At 38.7% G+C, this 18,808-nt stretch overlaps 1 protein-coding gene across 1 annotated transcript in view; it reads right to left on the minus strand.

Annotated features, from left to right (window-relative positions):
- LOC109413053 (uncharacterized) overlaps positions 1-18,808 on the minus strand; it is a 554,573-nt gene that overhangs the window by 47,836 nt on the left and 487,929 nt on the right. The window contains exon 11 of the mRNA XM_062854506.1: positions 1,899-2,026. Coding sequence (XP_062710490.1) covers positions 1,899-2,026 — 128 coding nt within the window. The remainder of the gene's footprint in view (positions 1-1,898; positions 2,027-18,808) is intronic.

The raw sequence follows: 18,808 nt of genomic DNA on the forward strand, positions 1-18,808 counted from the left end.
TCAACAAACTTCCCAAATGGAGGAGAACTTACCTCTGCAGCCGACCTACTGATGGAAGAATCCATAGGAGACATACATACAAGGCGGATTCCTTCGGTGTCCGGCCATTTGGCCGAATGCTGTTTGGCCAAACGCCATTTGGCCGAATGCCAAAAGAATTGTTCAAAAGAATTCAGAGGAAGTTTTTCACATTCCAACTACCAATATGATCATCAGAAATATTTCCTTCTTTTAATCATAGGCTATTCTTTCTAGTTTTGACATTCAGGGATGAGTTGGCGTTGAACCTGTCAATATTTTATCAACGATTTTTCCTTCTTTGAATCAAAGGCTGTTCTTTCGAGTTATACTGATGCGAGGAATAGTGTCCATGTCTTAAGTTCATAATTTATTTTCGGCCAAACGGCATTCGACCAAATGACCCTTTCGACCTAATGGCGTTCGGTCAAACGGCATTCGGCCAAATGGCGTTCGGCCAAATGACCTGGAACCGATTCCTCCATCTTGTATACCTTCTGTGGGTTGCTACAATGAACTTCTTTCAAGAATTTCTCCAGGAAAAACTATAGAAATTCCTTTACGGAATTTAGAAGTTTGGTCTGTTCGGAATTAGCTCAACCACAACCACAAGGAACTCCTGAAGGTTCCAACAAGGAACTCCTCTAGGATTTTCAGACGGAACTAGTTGAGGATTCCCAGCAAACTACTCCTAGAAGATTTCTATAAAGAACATCAGGAGGGCTTCCAGGAGGAACATGTAAAGGATTCTCACAGGGAACTTCTAATGATTCCCAGAATCAACTCCTGGAAGATTTCTATTATGAACATCAGGAGGCTTCCAGAAGAAACTTCTGCAGAATTTGCAGAAGAAACTCCTGTAGGTCTTCCAGAAGCACCTCCTAGAGGATTCCCAGAAGGAACTCTTGAGGAAACACAGTAAGAAATCTTCGAGAAATTCCAGAGATGAACCAGCCAAAGTCTCTATAATAAAGACAAATCAATCAATCAATTAATTCGAGAAATTCCAAAAACGAATAAAGATAGAATCCAGCAAAATCTCTTGGATGAAATCAAATTCTTAATCCCAGAATAAAATCCTGCTGCTCAAATACCAAAAAGAATTCCTGCAGGAAACCTTTGAGGAACTCGTGAAGAAATTCTTGGAAGAGTCTCAGAAGGATGTCCTAAAAAAAGAAACTCGTTGAAGAACCCCAGAATGAACTCTTGATGAAATCCTAGAAAAACTTTTGAAGGAATCCAAGAATGACAATCTGGGGGAGCCACAGAAGGAGTCCTGGAGGAGTATCAGAATAAAATTCTAGAGAGATTTCAGAAAATAATATTGAAATATAGGCAATTTTGAAGAATCGGAGAAGTTCTGGAATTTCGGAAAAAAAATCTAAATAGCAACTTTTGGATGAATTTCAAGAGGATGTCTTCATTAAAACACAGAATGATTTTCCCAATGAATCCCAATTCCTGGATTCCTGAAAGAATCCTCGAAGAAATTGCAGAAGGAATTTTAAAAGGGACATCTGAGATCCAAAAGATAGCCAAGTGGGTCGATATGACATTACCTTGAGGAATCCCAGAAAAAAAAAACTTCTTGGGGAAACCTAAAAGAAGTTCTGCAGGAGTTCCAAGTGATTGCATAGAAAATTCCTTGAGATTTACTAAAAGTATCCCGAAAGAAACTTCTATAGGTATCCGGCATAAGGTTGCTTTCTTTCTGATGAACGGCATAATTATTGATTGGAGTCACCTAATTTTAGGGAACACTAAAGCTCTAGGTAGTCATGACAGAATGAAAACTAACTTGCAGGACCTTCACATGTTTGACATTAAAAATTAGACAATTATAAAAAAAACTAAAAATTTCCAATTTTCGACATACTTACTTTTTGCACTTTACGTGGGCGGAAGGCGGGCTGCTGGGCTAGCTTGAGGCGCTCTTCGTTCTCCAGTTCAGATTGCTTCTTGACTTCCGCCGGTGGCCATTTCTGATCTCCGCGCATATTGGTACCGCCTGCAATGGAAGCGATAGAAAGCAAAACAGGAACGATAATGTAATGCGAGAAATTTTAATGATTACGACAACGGGGTGACGACGCAGCAACAGAAACCTGTGTAAGGAAATATATTGATTCACCTAGCGGTGATACTGCCCGGTTCATCGTTGTCTTTGGTGTGTTGTTTCATATATGATCATGTTGCATTAAAAGAAGATGTTTAAAATTGAAAAAAAATAATACTAATTTCTGAGAACTGGACCTGGATTTGGGATCGAATCTCACTTTTGACAAATTCAAAAAAAAAAGGGCAAGTTCTTCCTTCGGAAGCCTTTGGTTCCAAAATAAACCAGATTCAAACAGAATATTTAATTTTTTGAACAATTGAAATTGAACGTTTTGTCATCCCAAAAAAATACTGAAAATAAAAAAAAAATTTGAATTATTTTTTTAGTTTATGCTCAAGATAGAATCAATTTTCACACGCAAATAAAATAGGTTTCGTACTCTAGCATCAGTCGGTGCTAACGAGTTGTTTTTCATTTATAACGTCCCAGTCTGAAAAGCGCCAAGATTATGAATGGAATTGTTTGAAAATTTTTTTATTTCTGCGTTGTCAAGTGTCATCATTAATGCACAAACTGTTTGATGTTTCATGTCTTGTAGTCGGATCAAAAGGATCTGGACGTTGCGTAGTTGGAGCGACAAATAACATTGTTTTCGATAGGAAACTTTGGAAGAGACCGATCCATGAAGCTCTGATGGTTAGTCTCAACCAGCAAACAATCATTACCATAACGAATCGCAAAATCGCCATCAGTTTTTTGCGTAATTCCATCCCGTATTGGAATGTCTGATTTTCACAACATCATGCTGAGCTACTAGGTAAGGTATTGGGAGTTATTTATGGGAGCCATTATTTATTTATTTAGAGCCGTTAACGATTTCAAATGGCTTTTTTTTGAGTGTTGCTAATCCTTTCAAGTTAGATTTATAATGATGCAAAAAGTGTCTGGCTGGACCCGGCGCCCCAATCGGGTGCCTATCGTGTGTCGATTTAATGGTGTCGTCGCGTTTTGAGAATTTACGGCTTTATTTTTACGCTGCTATCATTTCAATTTCTGATCATTAATCTTTACGGAAACTGTGCACCGCCCTCGCCGTCATCTCCATGCCACACCACGTGTATTTTACCTGCACTTTAGCTCTCGGCAGCTGTTATGATGTCAGAAGTGATAATCAGACGTAACATGTTTTTGTTGGAATCTCATCGTCTGTTTCTTAATAAGAATTTTATGAGAAGGGACTAAAGTTTAAATAAAAAAAAATGGACACGTTTAATGCTTCCAGTGAGCTATTCGCTCTTTGAAGGAAGCACGACACTAGACAACGGACTCGCATGCAAAGCCCAGTGGCACAGCTGAAAACTTTTCCTGACAGCTGCGGCGGAAATCCAACTCGACCACGAAGCCACACAAATTTACGAAAGATCTTTCCGTATTACAGATTATAACAATTTATGTAATTTGAAAAGTTTTCAGTGTAAAATCCATTTCTCTGTGACGAAAGCTTTTTTATTTCCACATAAAGAAATGCGTATAGAATGACATCGCAATTATTTATTGCATAACGGTGAAGTGAAGTGGGTAGTGGTATCATAAAAATTGCCGGAGCTGAATACGAATCGATTTCTGCTTAGGGATTGATCAGATTGAGATATATGGAGATTTATGGGTTTTGGGCGGGGGTAATGGAATGTTCCATCGCATTTTCCTAACGCTTCTACGGGCTGTAGGGTTCAACCCACTTTACATAAAAGGAGGGGAAACTTCTTGATGTGAGAAGAATTGAATGGAGCTCAAGGGGATCAATGCGTGGTTGTTGAATTTTAAAAACTCAACTCAAAAAATCTAAAAACCGAGACCGAGACTTCACAACTGTTACGCGATGGATGTACATTGTACAGTCATAGTAGATTTGATTTATGAAGCTCATCGCATCCCGCAACGGCTTCGTGTCACGAGCCGAATTCTGAAGGGATAAAAATGGGAACCTTCTGATGGACGAACGCGAGGTGATTGAAAGGTGGAAGCAGTAGTTCGTCGTGCAGCTGAATAGTGTGAAGATTGCAGGCGCGGGAGACCCAGGCAGCGGCGGAAATGACTATGTAGTACAGCAAAGGACAAAAATGATCCAATTCCCACGCCGAGGGAAGTTAAGGATGTCAGCTCATAACGAACAAAGCAACTGGTAAAGATGGTATCGCAACCGAAGTCATTAACATGAGCCCAGAAAAGTTGACCACCTGCTTGCTCCGGATGATCTGGAAAACTGAACAGCTACCGGACACGTGGAAGGTAGCCCCATTCACTAGAAAGGCAACCATTTGGACTGTGAGAACTTCAGAGTGATCACCATTTTGAATGTCGCCTACGAATAAGTTCGTGGGAAGCCAGCTTTATCGACGGTCGATCGACAACGGGCCAGATCTCTATCTTGCCGTACGGTGAAGATCTGGTCCGTTGTCGATCAGTAGGCTAATTCGATCTACCCAGAAAGTAACCAACCCAATAAAAGCCAAGCTACAACGACATGGATTGCAAGTAGTACACAAATGCACCAACACGTCACGTGAACTACTGTGCAATTCGAAGGATAAGGTTCCCCCGGATGAGCAGTCAGGAATTTATTAAATTCCATGCAAAAACTTCCCTGCCGTCTACATAGGCCAGACACGAAGTAAATTCAAAACTTGAACTCGAGAGCACAAGAATGCCGTTGACACAAACAAACGAAGTGAATCCAGCGTGGCAGTTGGAGATTTTTTTCATTATCGTACAAATTGGTACCAAGGTTCTCAGAATTCAATGACATTTTTTTCACAGGTAGGGTTCATATATATATATATCGCCTAATTTTCCGGAAAACTCCAACAAACATTTTCCACAGACACCACCTACTTTGAAAAATCATAACTCAAGAACGAAGCATCGTGGACACAATGTTTTTTTTTTGTGAAATCATAAGCAAGTTTTCTCAGCAATTGAAAAAAAAATACAAAATGAAAATTGTTTTCCACAAAATTTTCCACTGTTGCGGAAATTCGGTTGGAAAAGTCGGAAAAACTATTTTCGAAGTTCGGAAAAATTCTAAAAAAATATATTTTTGGATTGGAATTACATAAGCTATATTCTGTGAAATTTTCAGGATGTGGCTTTTCTCCGTTCCTGAGTGTAGTATTGTGAAACAGATTGAGTTATAGTAGGCTGCGTCTGAGGGACTGTCAGATGCGATATGTGGAATAAAGATATTGTTGATTAATACTCCAAACAGTAAAGAGCTCTTACTACATTGGCGACGAGGATTAATCGGAGTGTGAACATTGGAATGACTGAGGTGGACGCTGAGCGGAACCATAAAGGAAAGCAAACTGGAAAGCAATGGATGGACAACAGTGAATCCCAATACTATCAACGGCTGCTTTCCGAAGGAAAAAGAGAAATTACGTATTGCTGCACTAAGGCGAAGCAGAGGTGAGATGTCACGTCGTTGGGCGAAAGAATATCGGGGAAGGTTCGAAACATGAACGACGTGTTGGCACCATGGATGTACGGGATTTTCCTGGACATTGAAGGAATCATTTGATATACCATTATCCTAAGGTAAGATTATTACCTATGGGTGCAATTCACTTGCAATAGGGAATTCTCATCAAAGTTCCGAAGGGTGGATGAATGGATTGGTTAAATCTTTGACTTTCGTGTAATTTCTTTTGGCCAGGTTGGTCTTGTGGAGTTTGCCATTCTGCTTCCATATCAGAGTCACCCAGTGAGCCGAAGTAGTGATGGCAGCAGCAACCCGCCGCAGCCGGGAAGAGATGCGTCCGACTCGTCCGATGGTTCGCCGAAGAAAGAGGTAGAGCCAACGCAATGCATATGCACACCGACTGGACCGGTGTTCGTGGTTGGCGTTCACTTATGCGAGTTGATGTAGCTGTCAATTGACGCCTTATCGAGGGGTATAATGTAGACGGTACTCTGATGAACAATAGGGTATCCCACATCCCACTTCTTCTCTAAAAAAGCTAAGTATCCCGTAGTTATGGATAATTTTTTTTTTGCGTTCAGTGTTTTTTTTTTGTGTCTATGATCCGACCCATGTACCTTTTAGTGTTTTTTTCACTGAAAACTGTCTGAAAAATTATTCAGAGAGAAAGTCGTAATGCTTCTGCATTACGTTACTTCTGCAACACGGAAATCTAATTTTTTGTATCCAACAAGAAAAAAAAAATCGAACTCGGGAAAATTCAAAGGTTTCCAATGGAAAATATTTTATACAATTCATCGGAATCAGCTATGCTCATGACTATGTGATCAAATTGTTTCAAATAACAACTTTTGACATTCACAAATTTTGTCTACGAAATCTCATCATTTATTTACTTTAACTAACGTTTTGATTCTCAATACGCATTAAACAACTGACAATGACAGTGGATAACTGACACTGAGGAAGATTACAAGTGGTAGTCGAAACACGCGTAACTGTCAAAGGATAAGCAACATAGGGCGGAATTAAAAGGTACGTAACTGATTACACTCATTCGAAGAGGGTATTCTGCTTAGAGGGTTCGAAAAGTCGGTACAAGAACTGACAATGGTTAACCATGAAACATGACCGATCAGCATCCAGTTGTCGTCCAGGTCCGTCATGTGTACTTGTATTACCCTATGAAGCTGCTTCTAGAACTTAAGACCAACAGCTGCAGAATATCAATAGTGTATAGTACGGGGGGCTCTTGCAATACCCTTAACCAAGCACTGAAACAAATTCATCGTATTCATGAACCTTTTCCACATCAATCAATCTATTTTAAGCTAATAATACACATTACAGACCTTTGACAACCCACTGCGGGTTATTTCCAAAAAAGTGCATCGTGAGCCAGAAAGGTCCCGCATTAGGATATCGTTGCCTGGGAATCCTTGATAATTAATTGTGAGTCATTCTAGATGTCATTCCATACTATTTTTAACAGACCCAATATATTTGTTTGGAGATAAAATTTCTATTTGTAACAAACGGATACTAACCACCTGTAATGATGATATAACCTCTCAGTAGATTCCACGAATCTCTTCTTATTTTATATGCTTAGCTCCCTCAGCGTTTATGTTTTTATAGCATCAACATACTTTTTTACTATAAACATCCATATAAATTTGTCGTACAGCTCGAGCATACTTCGTGCAGTCTCTTCCATCAGTGAACTGAAGGAAATACTTTTGTTACGTCAAGCCCGGTTTCTCCTCATGAGCGATATGAACGTTACATTTCGCAAAAGTCGCTAAGAATCAACCATTGTGCGGCGTTCAAAATGTATTTGATAATCCTGACGATATGTTATGAGAGAGATCACTACACTTCGTCTACCTAACTGTAACATCTTCATTCCAATAATATTGACATTCTTTTATCAATTGGTTGAGCTTGCAATTTCCAGAATATGATTTTTTTTATTGTAATTCATTTGGAGAGATTTCACCAAACTCATAAGCAAACTCAGCTATAGATGTTTTCCGATACTCCAATTGACTTTGGGTGTTTCTAATAAATCGCCCTTTTTAATCTCTATTGATAATGATACCAGTCTGTGATGATACACAACTTTAAATATGTATACAAAATCAATTTCTTTCTCTTCCTTGTGGAAGACATGCCCCTGGCTTCACATCACCACGATTCGCTATAATTACCTTTGGTAAGCGACTATCTCAATAACTCTTGTAACAACCACGTCAAAAATGTTGTTTTTAAAATTAAGCTTCTGAGTACCAGTTCTGTGTGCCACAACCGTGGCCACAACACTCTCTTATCCACTTATTACGCTCTCTGAGAGCAACGTCCTGCTTTGTCATTTTATTCAGCTCTCGGACCAGTTTGTTAGTCGAGTGGACACAACATGTTCGCGTAGTGTGCTTTCTCACATTATTCTGCATCGAACGTCCCACTCCGATTTGCTGTCAATATCTCCGCATGGGACACTCGCGGAAGAATCTTTCATCTTTATTGAGCGTCCCGCTTCAATTTAGGTTCAACATTTCTGTCTATCTTGCATAATATTTTTGTTGTTTATCGAGCGTCCCACATCGATTTGCTATCAACACCTCCGCCAAGTGTCCCATCTCGCGGAAGAATCTTTCATTTTTATTGAGCGTCCCGCTTCAATTTAGGTTCAACATTTGTCTTTCTTGCACAATATTATTGTTGTACATCGAGCGTCCCACATCGATTTCCTATCAACACCTCCGCCAAGTGTCCCATCTTACGGAAGGATCTTTGATTCCTCAGCATCCCGCTTCAGCTCAGTTTCCAAACTATCTCTTAGTGACTTTCTTGCAGAATATTGTTGTTCATCGAGCGTCCCACTTCGATCAATATGTCCGCCAAGTGTCCCATCTCGCGGTAAAATCTTTTTGATTTTCGAACGTACTAATTCGTCACACGATGAATAATACTGCCAAATCTCCCATCACGCATATTTCATGCTTTTCAATCGATTGAATCAATATCGTTCACCCGTCAGAGAACCGAATAAGCCAACACTGATCAATTTCTGTCCTTCGTCTACTAGGTATTATTTTAGTTTCGCTATTTTTGCTAATCTCTGAACATAAATGTAGATATTGTCTATCCGGTTGGAATAAAGACAGACATTCAATCGAAAATTGACATTTTCTTGGTCCACAAGTGTCGCAACTGTTTCGCATCTTGTGCGCTGTATTGCTGACAACAACGGAAAGGATGCGCACTACTTTTGACATGATTCAAAAACGTCACGAGTTGGGTCGCATCGCGGCTTGATTGTGCGACGTCCGGTTTAGTGGCGACCCGAAAATACCTCCATTGAAAATTGCGTCGCAACACTGCCACAATGTCTACATTTCACCAGTCTCCTTGGAAAAGGATTTAAAATAGTCTCATTCTTCAAGTAAAGTATTTGTTTTGCTTTGGATTGATAATAAACAGATAATTATCGCTGTGTATAATTTTCCGTTTCGTATGTTTAAATACTGCACGGAACTGATCTGCGATACGCTATTTTCTGAGTAGCCGAAACATAAATTTCAATAAAACTTTATGAGTATTTGGTAGATTTATGTCGCTTAAATATAAGGTAACAAACTACTCGAATTTTGTTTATCTTACAAGATACGGCATGAAATCGAAGAAAATAATGCTACTTTGTCTGTCCAATCTGACACCCAATAATATCCATAGTGAATATTCTCCTTGTAAACCGTTCTGACTGAAAATGGTTTTACGATAAATTATATACTTGGTATCGGAATTCATTCACGCTCTGCTTTACTGCCTAAAAATCGATACCATTCAACCGCTGGCTGGTACTACGTTCACCCTGAGAAGTCACTCTGGATCGATGTGTGTATAAGTCCGTCAAATTCAGCTACTACGCTAGTTTATAAAAATCTTCTCTTTACTTCGGAAACTTGATCGGAAACAGTTTGTATACGACAAATGGTACAATGGTATTCGCTATGAGAGCCAGTGAACAAAAAATCATTCCAAATGAAGAACGAACTTGAACCCGTTGCTTTGGTATCTCACATCAAAACACTCACAAAACCGAGTCACAGTCTTGCCTGTCCTACTCGGAACAGTAATCTTATTTTCGCTTCCGTACGGAAGGTAGACCGCTGCGCAATGCGCTGCGGCGTTGCAAATCAGTAAATAAATTTGCCCAATCACTTTTTTTGTGTGACGTGGACGTGTGTGACACAGCACCCCGCGAAAAAAAAACAAACTCTCGCCCGCAATAACAATCTCACTGCAGTAAGCTCTCCTAACCTAGGTTTTTCCGAAATTCGATCACTGTTAGTTGTCTCACACTTTTTTCTTCATGGCTCTTACCACACTTTCGTCACTTCATTGTTTGCACTCAATTTCGTTCTCCTTCTATTTCACTCACCGGTTAATTTCTTCCACACTGGGTGACCCTCAATGGTTGTTTTCTAAAAAGTAATTTTGTTTCCGGACTCGATGATTTGTTTTGTTGTCCTTCCGGGCAACAAAACCTGGCAGGAACGCCATTGTGGAGTTTGCCATTCTGCTTCCATATCAGAGTCACCCAGTGAGCTGAAGTAATGATGGCAGCAGCAACCCGCCGCAGCCGGGAAGAGATGCGTCCGACTCGTCCGATGGTTCGCCGAAGAAAGAGGTAGAGCCAACGCAATGCATATGCACACCGACTGGACCGGTGTTCGTGGTTGGCGTTCACTTATGCGAGTTGATGTAGCTGTCAATTGACGCCTTATCGAGGGGTATAATGTAGACGGTACTCTGATGAACAATAGGGTATCCCACAGGTCTGCATGTGGATGTTGTGTGGTTAACCAATTCATGTGAAATCATTCTTAGTTTTATCTAAACGAGCAAATGATAGACTGCTTAAAGAGATTGACAGAAGTGTGCCTAAAAAGGACACGGTATATGAAACATCATTCGAAAGAATTGTTATCCTGCAAAGACTCAATGAGTTTGTAGAGATGAATGAGTAGACTTGGTAGAGGATTATATCTGTGTTGGTTTTTGGTTTAGAATTTGTTCAAATAGTTAGGTGTATGCATAAAAAATTAGATTTGCAGCTGTCAGAGGACCTGAGGTTGCTAAGTAACGTATATATTACTAGTAGGAAAAAAGTTCCGTTCGAAGTAAATAGTGATTCGTTGAGCAAAACTGTTGAATGGGTTGTGTTGAATACAAACCCATGAATATATTATGAATAAACGAATTTCCTTAACGACATAATTTCATTGCATAATAACACTATTTTTGAAACATAATTAATATTGCTCATAACTTCTAGGTTACGTAATTTAGATTGATTGCTAGATTTGTATAATTTTTGTAAATTCATAACTTTGTTAGCTAACTATCACACTAAATGAATATTTCATTAACTTGTGTCTGAATATTTTTAGAAGTAGTTTCTAGAGCACATTATTAGTGTTTTTTACTTAATCATGTAGATATGGCTCATAAATTCGGAGATGAAAATAAAGTTTCGACAAGAGAAACTGCAACTTAACACATCACTATTATATTCATTGCTCTAAAAATAACAGTAGAATTTATCAGTGCAATTGGCTAGCGTTAAACCATGTAGATTCAAGCGTCATTTTAATCTTTCACTACCACGTTTAAAAACGTTTATTTTTGTAGTACAACAGCGTTTGTTTAAAATGCAAGTAAATGAAAGTTGTTCGATATGAGCCATACATTCAGCACATATCACGAAGAAAAATATGTAAATAAGCATTTAACCTATTACTGGTAACACTCATAATAAACATTATTTTGATGGATAAGTAATCTTTTATGCGATTCTCATAGTGCCCAATAATCGAAATGGTTGAGTTACCTGCTACTAAAGGAAGAGAAAATTTGGATAAGAGTTTTAGTAAAACAGCCTAATGCAGAGATTATTTAGTTACTATTATTATCGACTGCCTTATTTTATTACATAAAAAACATCCAAACTTATATGTACAGCAAAGCTCATAAGCTTGTTATAAATATTCAAGTTAGAAGGCAGACACAATTTTTAAATTGCGTGATTAAGTTTATACTGTTTTGTACAGTAAATCTAAAAAAAAATCCAAGATTTGGGTAAATCAACTCTAATCCGATGTGAGAAGTTTTGAGCTCTCATTTAGTGAACATAAATTAGTTGATGTATTACTTGTCATGTTTGGTAAAAAAAAAACGTGGAAGATTTTCTGATGAATTTCCCGAAAGCACCAGTACGTTTCTTTTGCATCCAAATATAGAGGTTATGTGTATCCTAGTCTATTTGGAGGTGATCAATGAGTAAAGCGAGGCTCTCTAGTACAGTAGTAGCAAGTATGCGTCCTGGAAGATGGGTCCGAATTATTAAACGGTGAATCTGTAGTTCGTGAGTTCCGTGGGGTGCTGGCACAATCCGTCCCGGTTGAGGAAGTTAATGTTGTTGACGTAAAAAGTACCTATGTGAAAGATGTGCCGGAAATCATGGAGAGAGAAAGCGACGCCCAGCGCGCGATTCCCATTGATTCCAGTCCGTGAAACTGGTACATTAGCGCAGGGAATGTTGAATTCCAGACCGCAATAAATAAAACCAGGACAGCGTAGGGAATGCAGAATTCCAGTCCGTACACCTGGTAATCTCGCGCAGGGAATGTTGAATTCCAGACCGCATATAAAACCCAGGATAACGCAGGGAATGAAAAATTCCAGCCCGTACACCTGGTAATCTAGCGCAGGGAATGCCGAATTCCAGTCCGCAATTGAAACCCAAGATAACGAAGGGAATGAATATTCCAGTCCGTATACTTGGTACTTATTTGAACAGAAGGATAAATATTAGTTAGTTTGCATTACAAATTGTACTCATTATTTTGGTTGGCATGTAAGTGAAAAATGTTGTTTGAGAATTTTCACTGCTTATCCTAGAAACAGTTTATAAGAATTTGTGACTATCAGAAATAGAAATCAGTGTTCACGTATTCAAATTTGGGAGATAAGGATTCAAGTTAATTGAAGACCAAATAAATTGATTGATTTGTATTTATTTAAGAGACTTTCAGCCCTTGGCTGGTTCGTCTCTACCAAATAAATGAATAAAGTGATCTTAAGTAATTTTGTATAATTTCAGTCTACCATAAGATGCAGGAATTCAGATTCAGTCCATTTATGGTAAAGGGATATGCAAAGGAAACGGGATGTTTCAGTCTGCATAAGAAAAGACCAAATGTAGGAGTCCGTCTCAGTCCATTTGGCAGTCCAGTCTATCATGAGATGTAGGAAGTAAGACTTCAGTCCATCTATGATAAAGGGATACGCATAGGAAACGGAACGTTTCAGTCTGCAATAAAAGACCAGGTGTAGGAGATCCGTCTCAGCCCACTTGGCAGTCCAGTCTACCATGAGATGAAGGAAGTGCAACTTCAGTCCATCTGTGGTAAAGGGATACGGCAAAGGAAACAACATGTTTCAGTCTGCATGAGAAAAGACCAAATGTAGGAAATTTATCTCAGTCCATTTGGCAATCCGTCCAGTCTATCATGAGATGTAGGAAGTAAGACTTCAGCCCATCTATGATATAAGGACCCATAGGAAATAACATGTTTCATTCAGCGAAAGACCAAGTGTAGGGGATTCGTCCTGGTCTATTTGGCGATCCTAAACCTCAAAAGATTAGAAAGGATCATTATCATACATTTACATTAAAAAAAAAAACAAATTTATAAATAAAACTATTGTAAGTCTCGTTTAGGAACATGCATATTGGACAATGTTGGACATAACTGCTGCAGGTACATACTATGATGCGATGCTTCCTCTAAAAATTGTTAGGTAAGATATTTATTCTATTGGAAAAAGGAAGAGAATGGATGTTATAAAGAGATAGGTAACAATGAAGTATCTCGTAATTTGTTCTAAATAATCTTATACATATTCCCAAAAATATTAGGTGAACTAGACGACAATCCAAGAGTGATGAAGACGCTGTACTTTGATGTTCAACCCAATAACTTACTCTGGCGCTGTAACCATCCGAGGTGTGAGTCAAGATATTCATGGACGATAAAAGGAATGTCTGAACAAAAGCATTACATAGTGTATAAGATCTATAAATATGTAGAAGTTATAATCAGATTTAAAACTCATTGGGAAAAAGGAGAGATGTAGTATTGTGAAACAGATTGAGTTATAGTAGGCTGCGTCTGAGGGACTGTCAGATGCGATATGTGGAATAAAGATATTGTTGATTAATACTCCAAACAGTAAAGAGCTCTTACTACACTGAGTTATGACCAATTTTGTGTAAATTTTCCAGATGTTCTATATGAGCCGTTCTTTTGAAAAATCATAACTTAAGAAAGAAGCATACCTATATATATGAACCCTACCTGTAAAAAAATTTCATTGAATTCTGAGAACCTTGGTACCAATTTGTACGAGAATAATAAAAAAAAATCCTCAGTTCACACTGAAAGCACAAACCACAACATCAACTGGGAAGAAGCGAAACTGCTCAAATGTTTCAATAAAGCTTAACGTTTGAATGCATGGGAGTCCATGTTCAACAGAGGAACGAAAAAGCCATTGATGAATGAGGATTGAGGACGACCCTCCCATCGCATCGTGCCTCTTCGATATTTTTCTGGCTGTTCGAGTTGATCATCAATATTAACTTCTTTTCTCGATCAGCCTAGATAGCTGTGTAGTAGTGTCGGTAGCGATTGTCTCAATTGGCTAAGAATAACACTACGGACCGCCTGTTCCGGTGGTAAGAATCCACCAACAGGTGACCCCTAATTCATGGTGTGATGCGGCTTTATGCTTACCGTGCCTAGGAATGAATGGCTAGGGCGGTCTAATAAAAACCTAACCGCTAACGGAGCCTGTGGAGTACCAGGGCGCCCTCCACAGTATGTAGCCCTTACTGCGCTAACCGGAGCAATGGTGCAGTGGACCTTGTGTTTCTCCGAGACAATCAGCTGCCCTTCTTTAGTCTCACTTGAGGCTAAATAAGGGCGGGATTATGAAGATGTTGTCAATTAGTTTAAATTTTCACCTTTATGGTTTCGCATTATGCGATTTACACAGTATTATGTGTATCCTCGCCTTTGGCGTTTTCCAATCGATACCGATTTGGTTTTATTGTTGCTGTTCTTTGTTGTGCTGTTGTTGCGAAGAGTTTAATATTGCCTAGTTTGGGTAGTGGCTACGGTTAGGATAGCTCAGATCAATCTTCAGCATAAAAGAACAGCAACGATCAATCTTTGCAGACTTATGCAAAATGGTACAGCCCAAGTGGCCTTGGTACAAGAACCTTACTTTCGTAAGGGAAATTTCTATCTAGGAAACCTTGTGAACCCGGTTTTTGCTACTTTCAGTAAACATGAAATGGCAAACTCGCGTGTCATGCCTCGAGCCTGTGTGCTTGTCAACAACGCAATAGTTGCTACACTCATCTCTGAACTAACCACCAGAGATGTATGTGCTATCACAATTGATGTATCTGTTGGAAACCTCAACAGGAAATACGTCTATTGTTCGGTTTATTTACCGCATGATGAACCATCCCCTACGGATGCTTTCAAACAAGTCATCACATTCTGTACATCAAAAGGCCTTCCGCTAATTGTTGGCAGTGATGCTAATGCTCACCGTATCATCTGGGGCAGCTCAGACATTAACTTGAGAGGTTCCACGGAAAAAAATCCATTCCCCTCATCATGAATAAAAAATCATGTTCTTATGATGTCTGCCAAGTCATAATATCATAATTAAGATTCATGATATCATGAATGAGTTGACCAGAAATATGAATAGAAACAATCATTTTCATGAATTATATTCATGGTCGCTTCCTAGCGTTACACTTATCTGCCATATGCAATTATATAAATCGCGCGGTCGTCCAGCACAGACATGTGGAAAAAGTTGAACCTGCTATTTTTGCAAAGTTTTTATTTGGTTAGAGTAATAAATGTGCATATATCAGGAAATGGAACATCAAAACAGTGTGCCCGTAAGATTCGGCAGTTTGTTGGGAGTTGATTGACTAAAAAGTAAAAGCGCAAAAAGTAAACAGTGGCCAGTTCGCGTTTTCGTTGTGCCATCCGTCTTAGTTCCGAGTTTATGTACGGAGGGTGAAGCAAAGTAGGAATCGCGTGCGCTAATTTACGGTGATTCGCTCTATTTTTCCGGTTTATCCTTCGTTCGACGACTTCGGAGACTCAGCAAGTGATGTGAACTAACTAGTAAACAATCGATATGGTTTGGAGGGCATCCTTAGCCCGTTGGATGTAGCAGCCAAAGACAAAAATAGTAAACCAGCCAAATATGATTATCCGGTGAGTTCGATCATTGTTGTTCTCTTTTATATTTGAACATGACATATCTTCACTAACAGGAGGCCAACTAAAAAGTGCTGCTTGCTCGTAGAAAAAAAGGATGATGGATAGGTCCCAAAATCATAGAAATGAGCTCAGATATCACGTATTTTATTTTCTTATGGTTTTAGCTTGCATCGTTTATTAATCTAATTAAAAACATTTGGGACCGACGACGACGGAATCATAAAAGTGATACTTAATTTCATGAATTCTATGCATGGCACCATTTCAATCAACCATGATTTTATGAATTTGACTGAGAAGCATTGAGGTTCGACGACTACGGAATCATAAAAGTAATTCTTAATTCCATGAATTTTATGCATGGCACCATCAAAATTAACCATGATTTTATGAATTTGACTGAGAAGCATTGAGGTTCGACGACGACGGAATCATAAAAGTATTCTTAATTTCATGAATTTTATGCATGGCACCATCTCAATCAACCATGATTTTATGAATTTGACTGAGAAGCATTGAGGTTCGACGACTACGGAATCATAAAAGTAATTCTTAATTCCATGAATTTTATGCATGGCACCATCAAAATTAACCATGATTTTATGAATTTGACTGAGAAGCATTGAGGTTCGACGACGACGGAATCATAAAAGTATTCTTAATTTCATGAATTTTATGCATGGCACCATCAAAATTAACCATGATTTTATGAATTTGACTGAGAAGCATTGAGGTTCGACGACGACGGAATCATAAAAGTATTCTTAATTTCATGAATTTTATGCATGGCACCATCTCAATCAACCATGATTTTATGAATTTGACTGAGAAGCATTGAGGTTCGACGACTACGGAATCATAAAAGTAATTCTTAATTCCATGAATTTTATGCATGGCACCATCAAAATTAACCATGATTTTATGAATTTGACTGAGAAGCATTGAGGTTCGACGACGACGGAATCATAAAAGTAATTCTTAATTCCATGAATTTTATGCATGGCACCATCAAAATTAACCATGATTTTATGAATTTGACTGAGAAGCATTGAGGTTCGACGACGACGGAATCATAAAAGTATTCTTAATTTCATGAATTTTATGCATGGCACCATCAAAATTAACCATGATTTTATGAATTTGACTGAGAAGCATTGAGGTTCGACGACGACGGAATCATAAAAGTATTCTTAATTTCATGAATTTTATGCATGGCACCATCTCAATCAACCATGATTTTATGAATTTGACTGAGAAGCATTGAGGTTCGACGACTACGGAATCATAAAAGTAATTCTTAATTCTATGAATTTTATGCATGGCACCATCAAAATTAACCATGATTTTATGAATTTGACTGAGAAGCATTGAGGTCCGACGACGACGGAATCATAAAAGTATTTTTTGATTCCATGAATTCTATGCATGGTTCTACCTCACCCAACCATAATTTTATGAATGTGGTGGTAAAGCATCAGGATCTGCATCCAGGTTTATGAAAATTATTCTTGGCTTCATGAATGCTACTCATGATCCCAGCTAATTTAATCATAGCTTCATGATTATATTTTCCATTTTTGGTCGTCGAAAGCCAAAACAATAACGGGTGCATAGCGTTATGGTGAAATCATTCATAAAATCATAAAATTTAATCATGGTGTATATTTATAACATAAAATCATAAAAATATCGGGAAACTATGAGTCATATTCATGATCTTGGGAATGGATTTTTTTCCGTGTCCAGTTTGATGGAGTACTTAAGTAGTACAGATCTTGCATTACTTAACATAGGCAACCGCCCAACCTTCATGGTATCTGCTAGAGAGGAAGTGTTAGATATAACGCTTTGCTCTAGCAGAATTAGTCACGAGCTGACCAATTGGCATGTGTCAGATGAAGAACCTTTATCTGACCATCGCTATATCTTTTTTGAACATTTAAATGTTACTTCGCAAACATTGCGTTTCAGGAACCCTCGGTCAACAAACTGGGATCTTTTTACTGATTTGGTTGCGGCCAAATTTCATGGATACTCACCATCCATTGACACTCCAAGTGATTTAGATGATGCCGTTGATACTACAACGACCTTCATCATGGAAGCTTTTGAAGAAGCATGCCCTCTACGGTCTGTGAAGATCACAAGAGGAACCCCTTGGTGGCAGTGATGCTAATGCTCACCGTATCATCTGGGGCAGCTCAGACATTAACTTGAGAGGTTCCACGGAAAAAAATCCATTCCCCTCATCATGAATAAAAAATCATGTTCTTATGATGTCTGCCAAGTCATAATATCATAATTAAGATTCATGATATCATGAATGAGTTGACCAGAAATATGAATAGAAACAATCATTTTCATGAATTATATTCATGGTCGCTTCCTAGCGTTACACTTATCTGCCATATGCAATTATATAAATCGCGCGGTCGTCCAGCACAGACATGTGGAAAAAGTTGAACCTGCTATTTTTGCAAAGTTTTTATTTGGTTAGAGTAATAAATGTGCATATATCAGGAAATGGAACATCAAAACAGTGTGCCCGTAAGATTCGGCAGTTTGTTGGGAGTTGATTGACTAAAAAGTAAAAGCGCAAAAAGTAAACAGTGCCCAGTTCGCGTTTTCGTTGTGCCATCCGTCTTAGTTCCGAGTTTATGTACGGAGGGTGAAGCAAAGTAGGAATCGCGTGCGCTAATTTACGGTGATTCGCTCTATTTTTCCGGTTTATCCTTCGTTCGACGACTTCGGAGACTCAGCAAGTGATGTGAACTAACTAGTAAACAATCGATATGGTTTGGAGGGCATCCTTAGCCCGTTGGATGTAGCAGCCAAAGACAAAAATAGTAAACCAGCCAAATATGATTA

This window comes from Aedes albopictus, chromosome 2 (genome assembly GCF_035046485.1).
Source record: "Aedes albopictus strain Foshan chromosome 2, AalbF5, whole genome shotgun sequence".
Taxonomy (NCBI): Eukaryota; Metazoa; Arthropoda; class Insecta; order Diptera; family Culicidae; genus Aedes; species Aedes albopictus.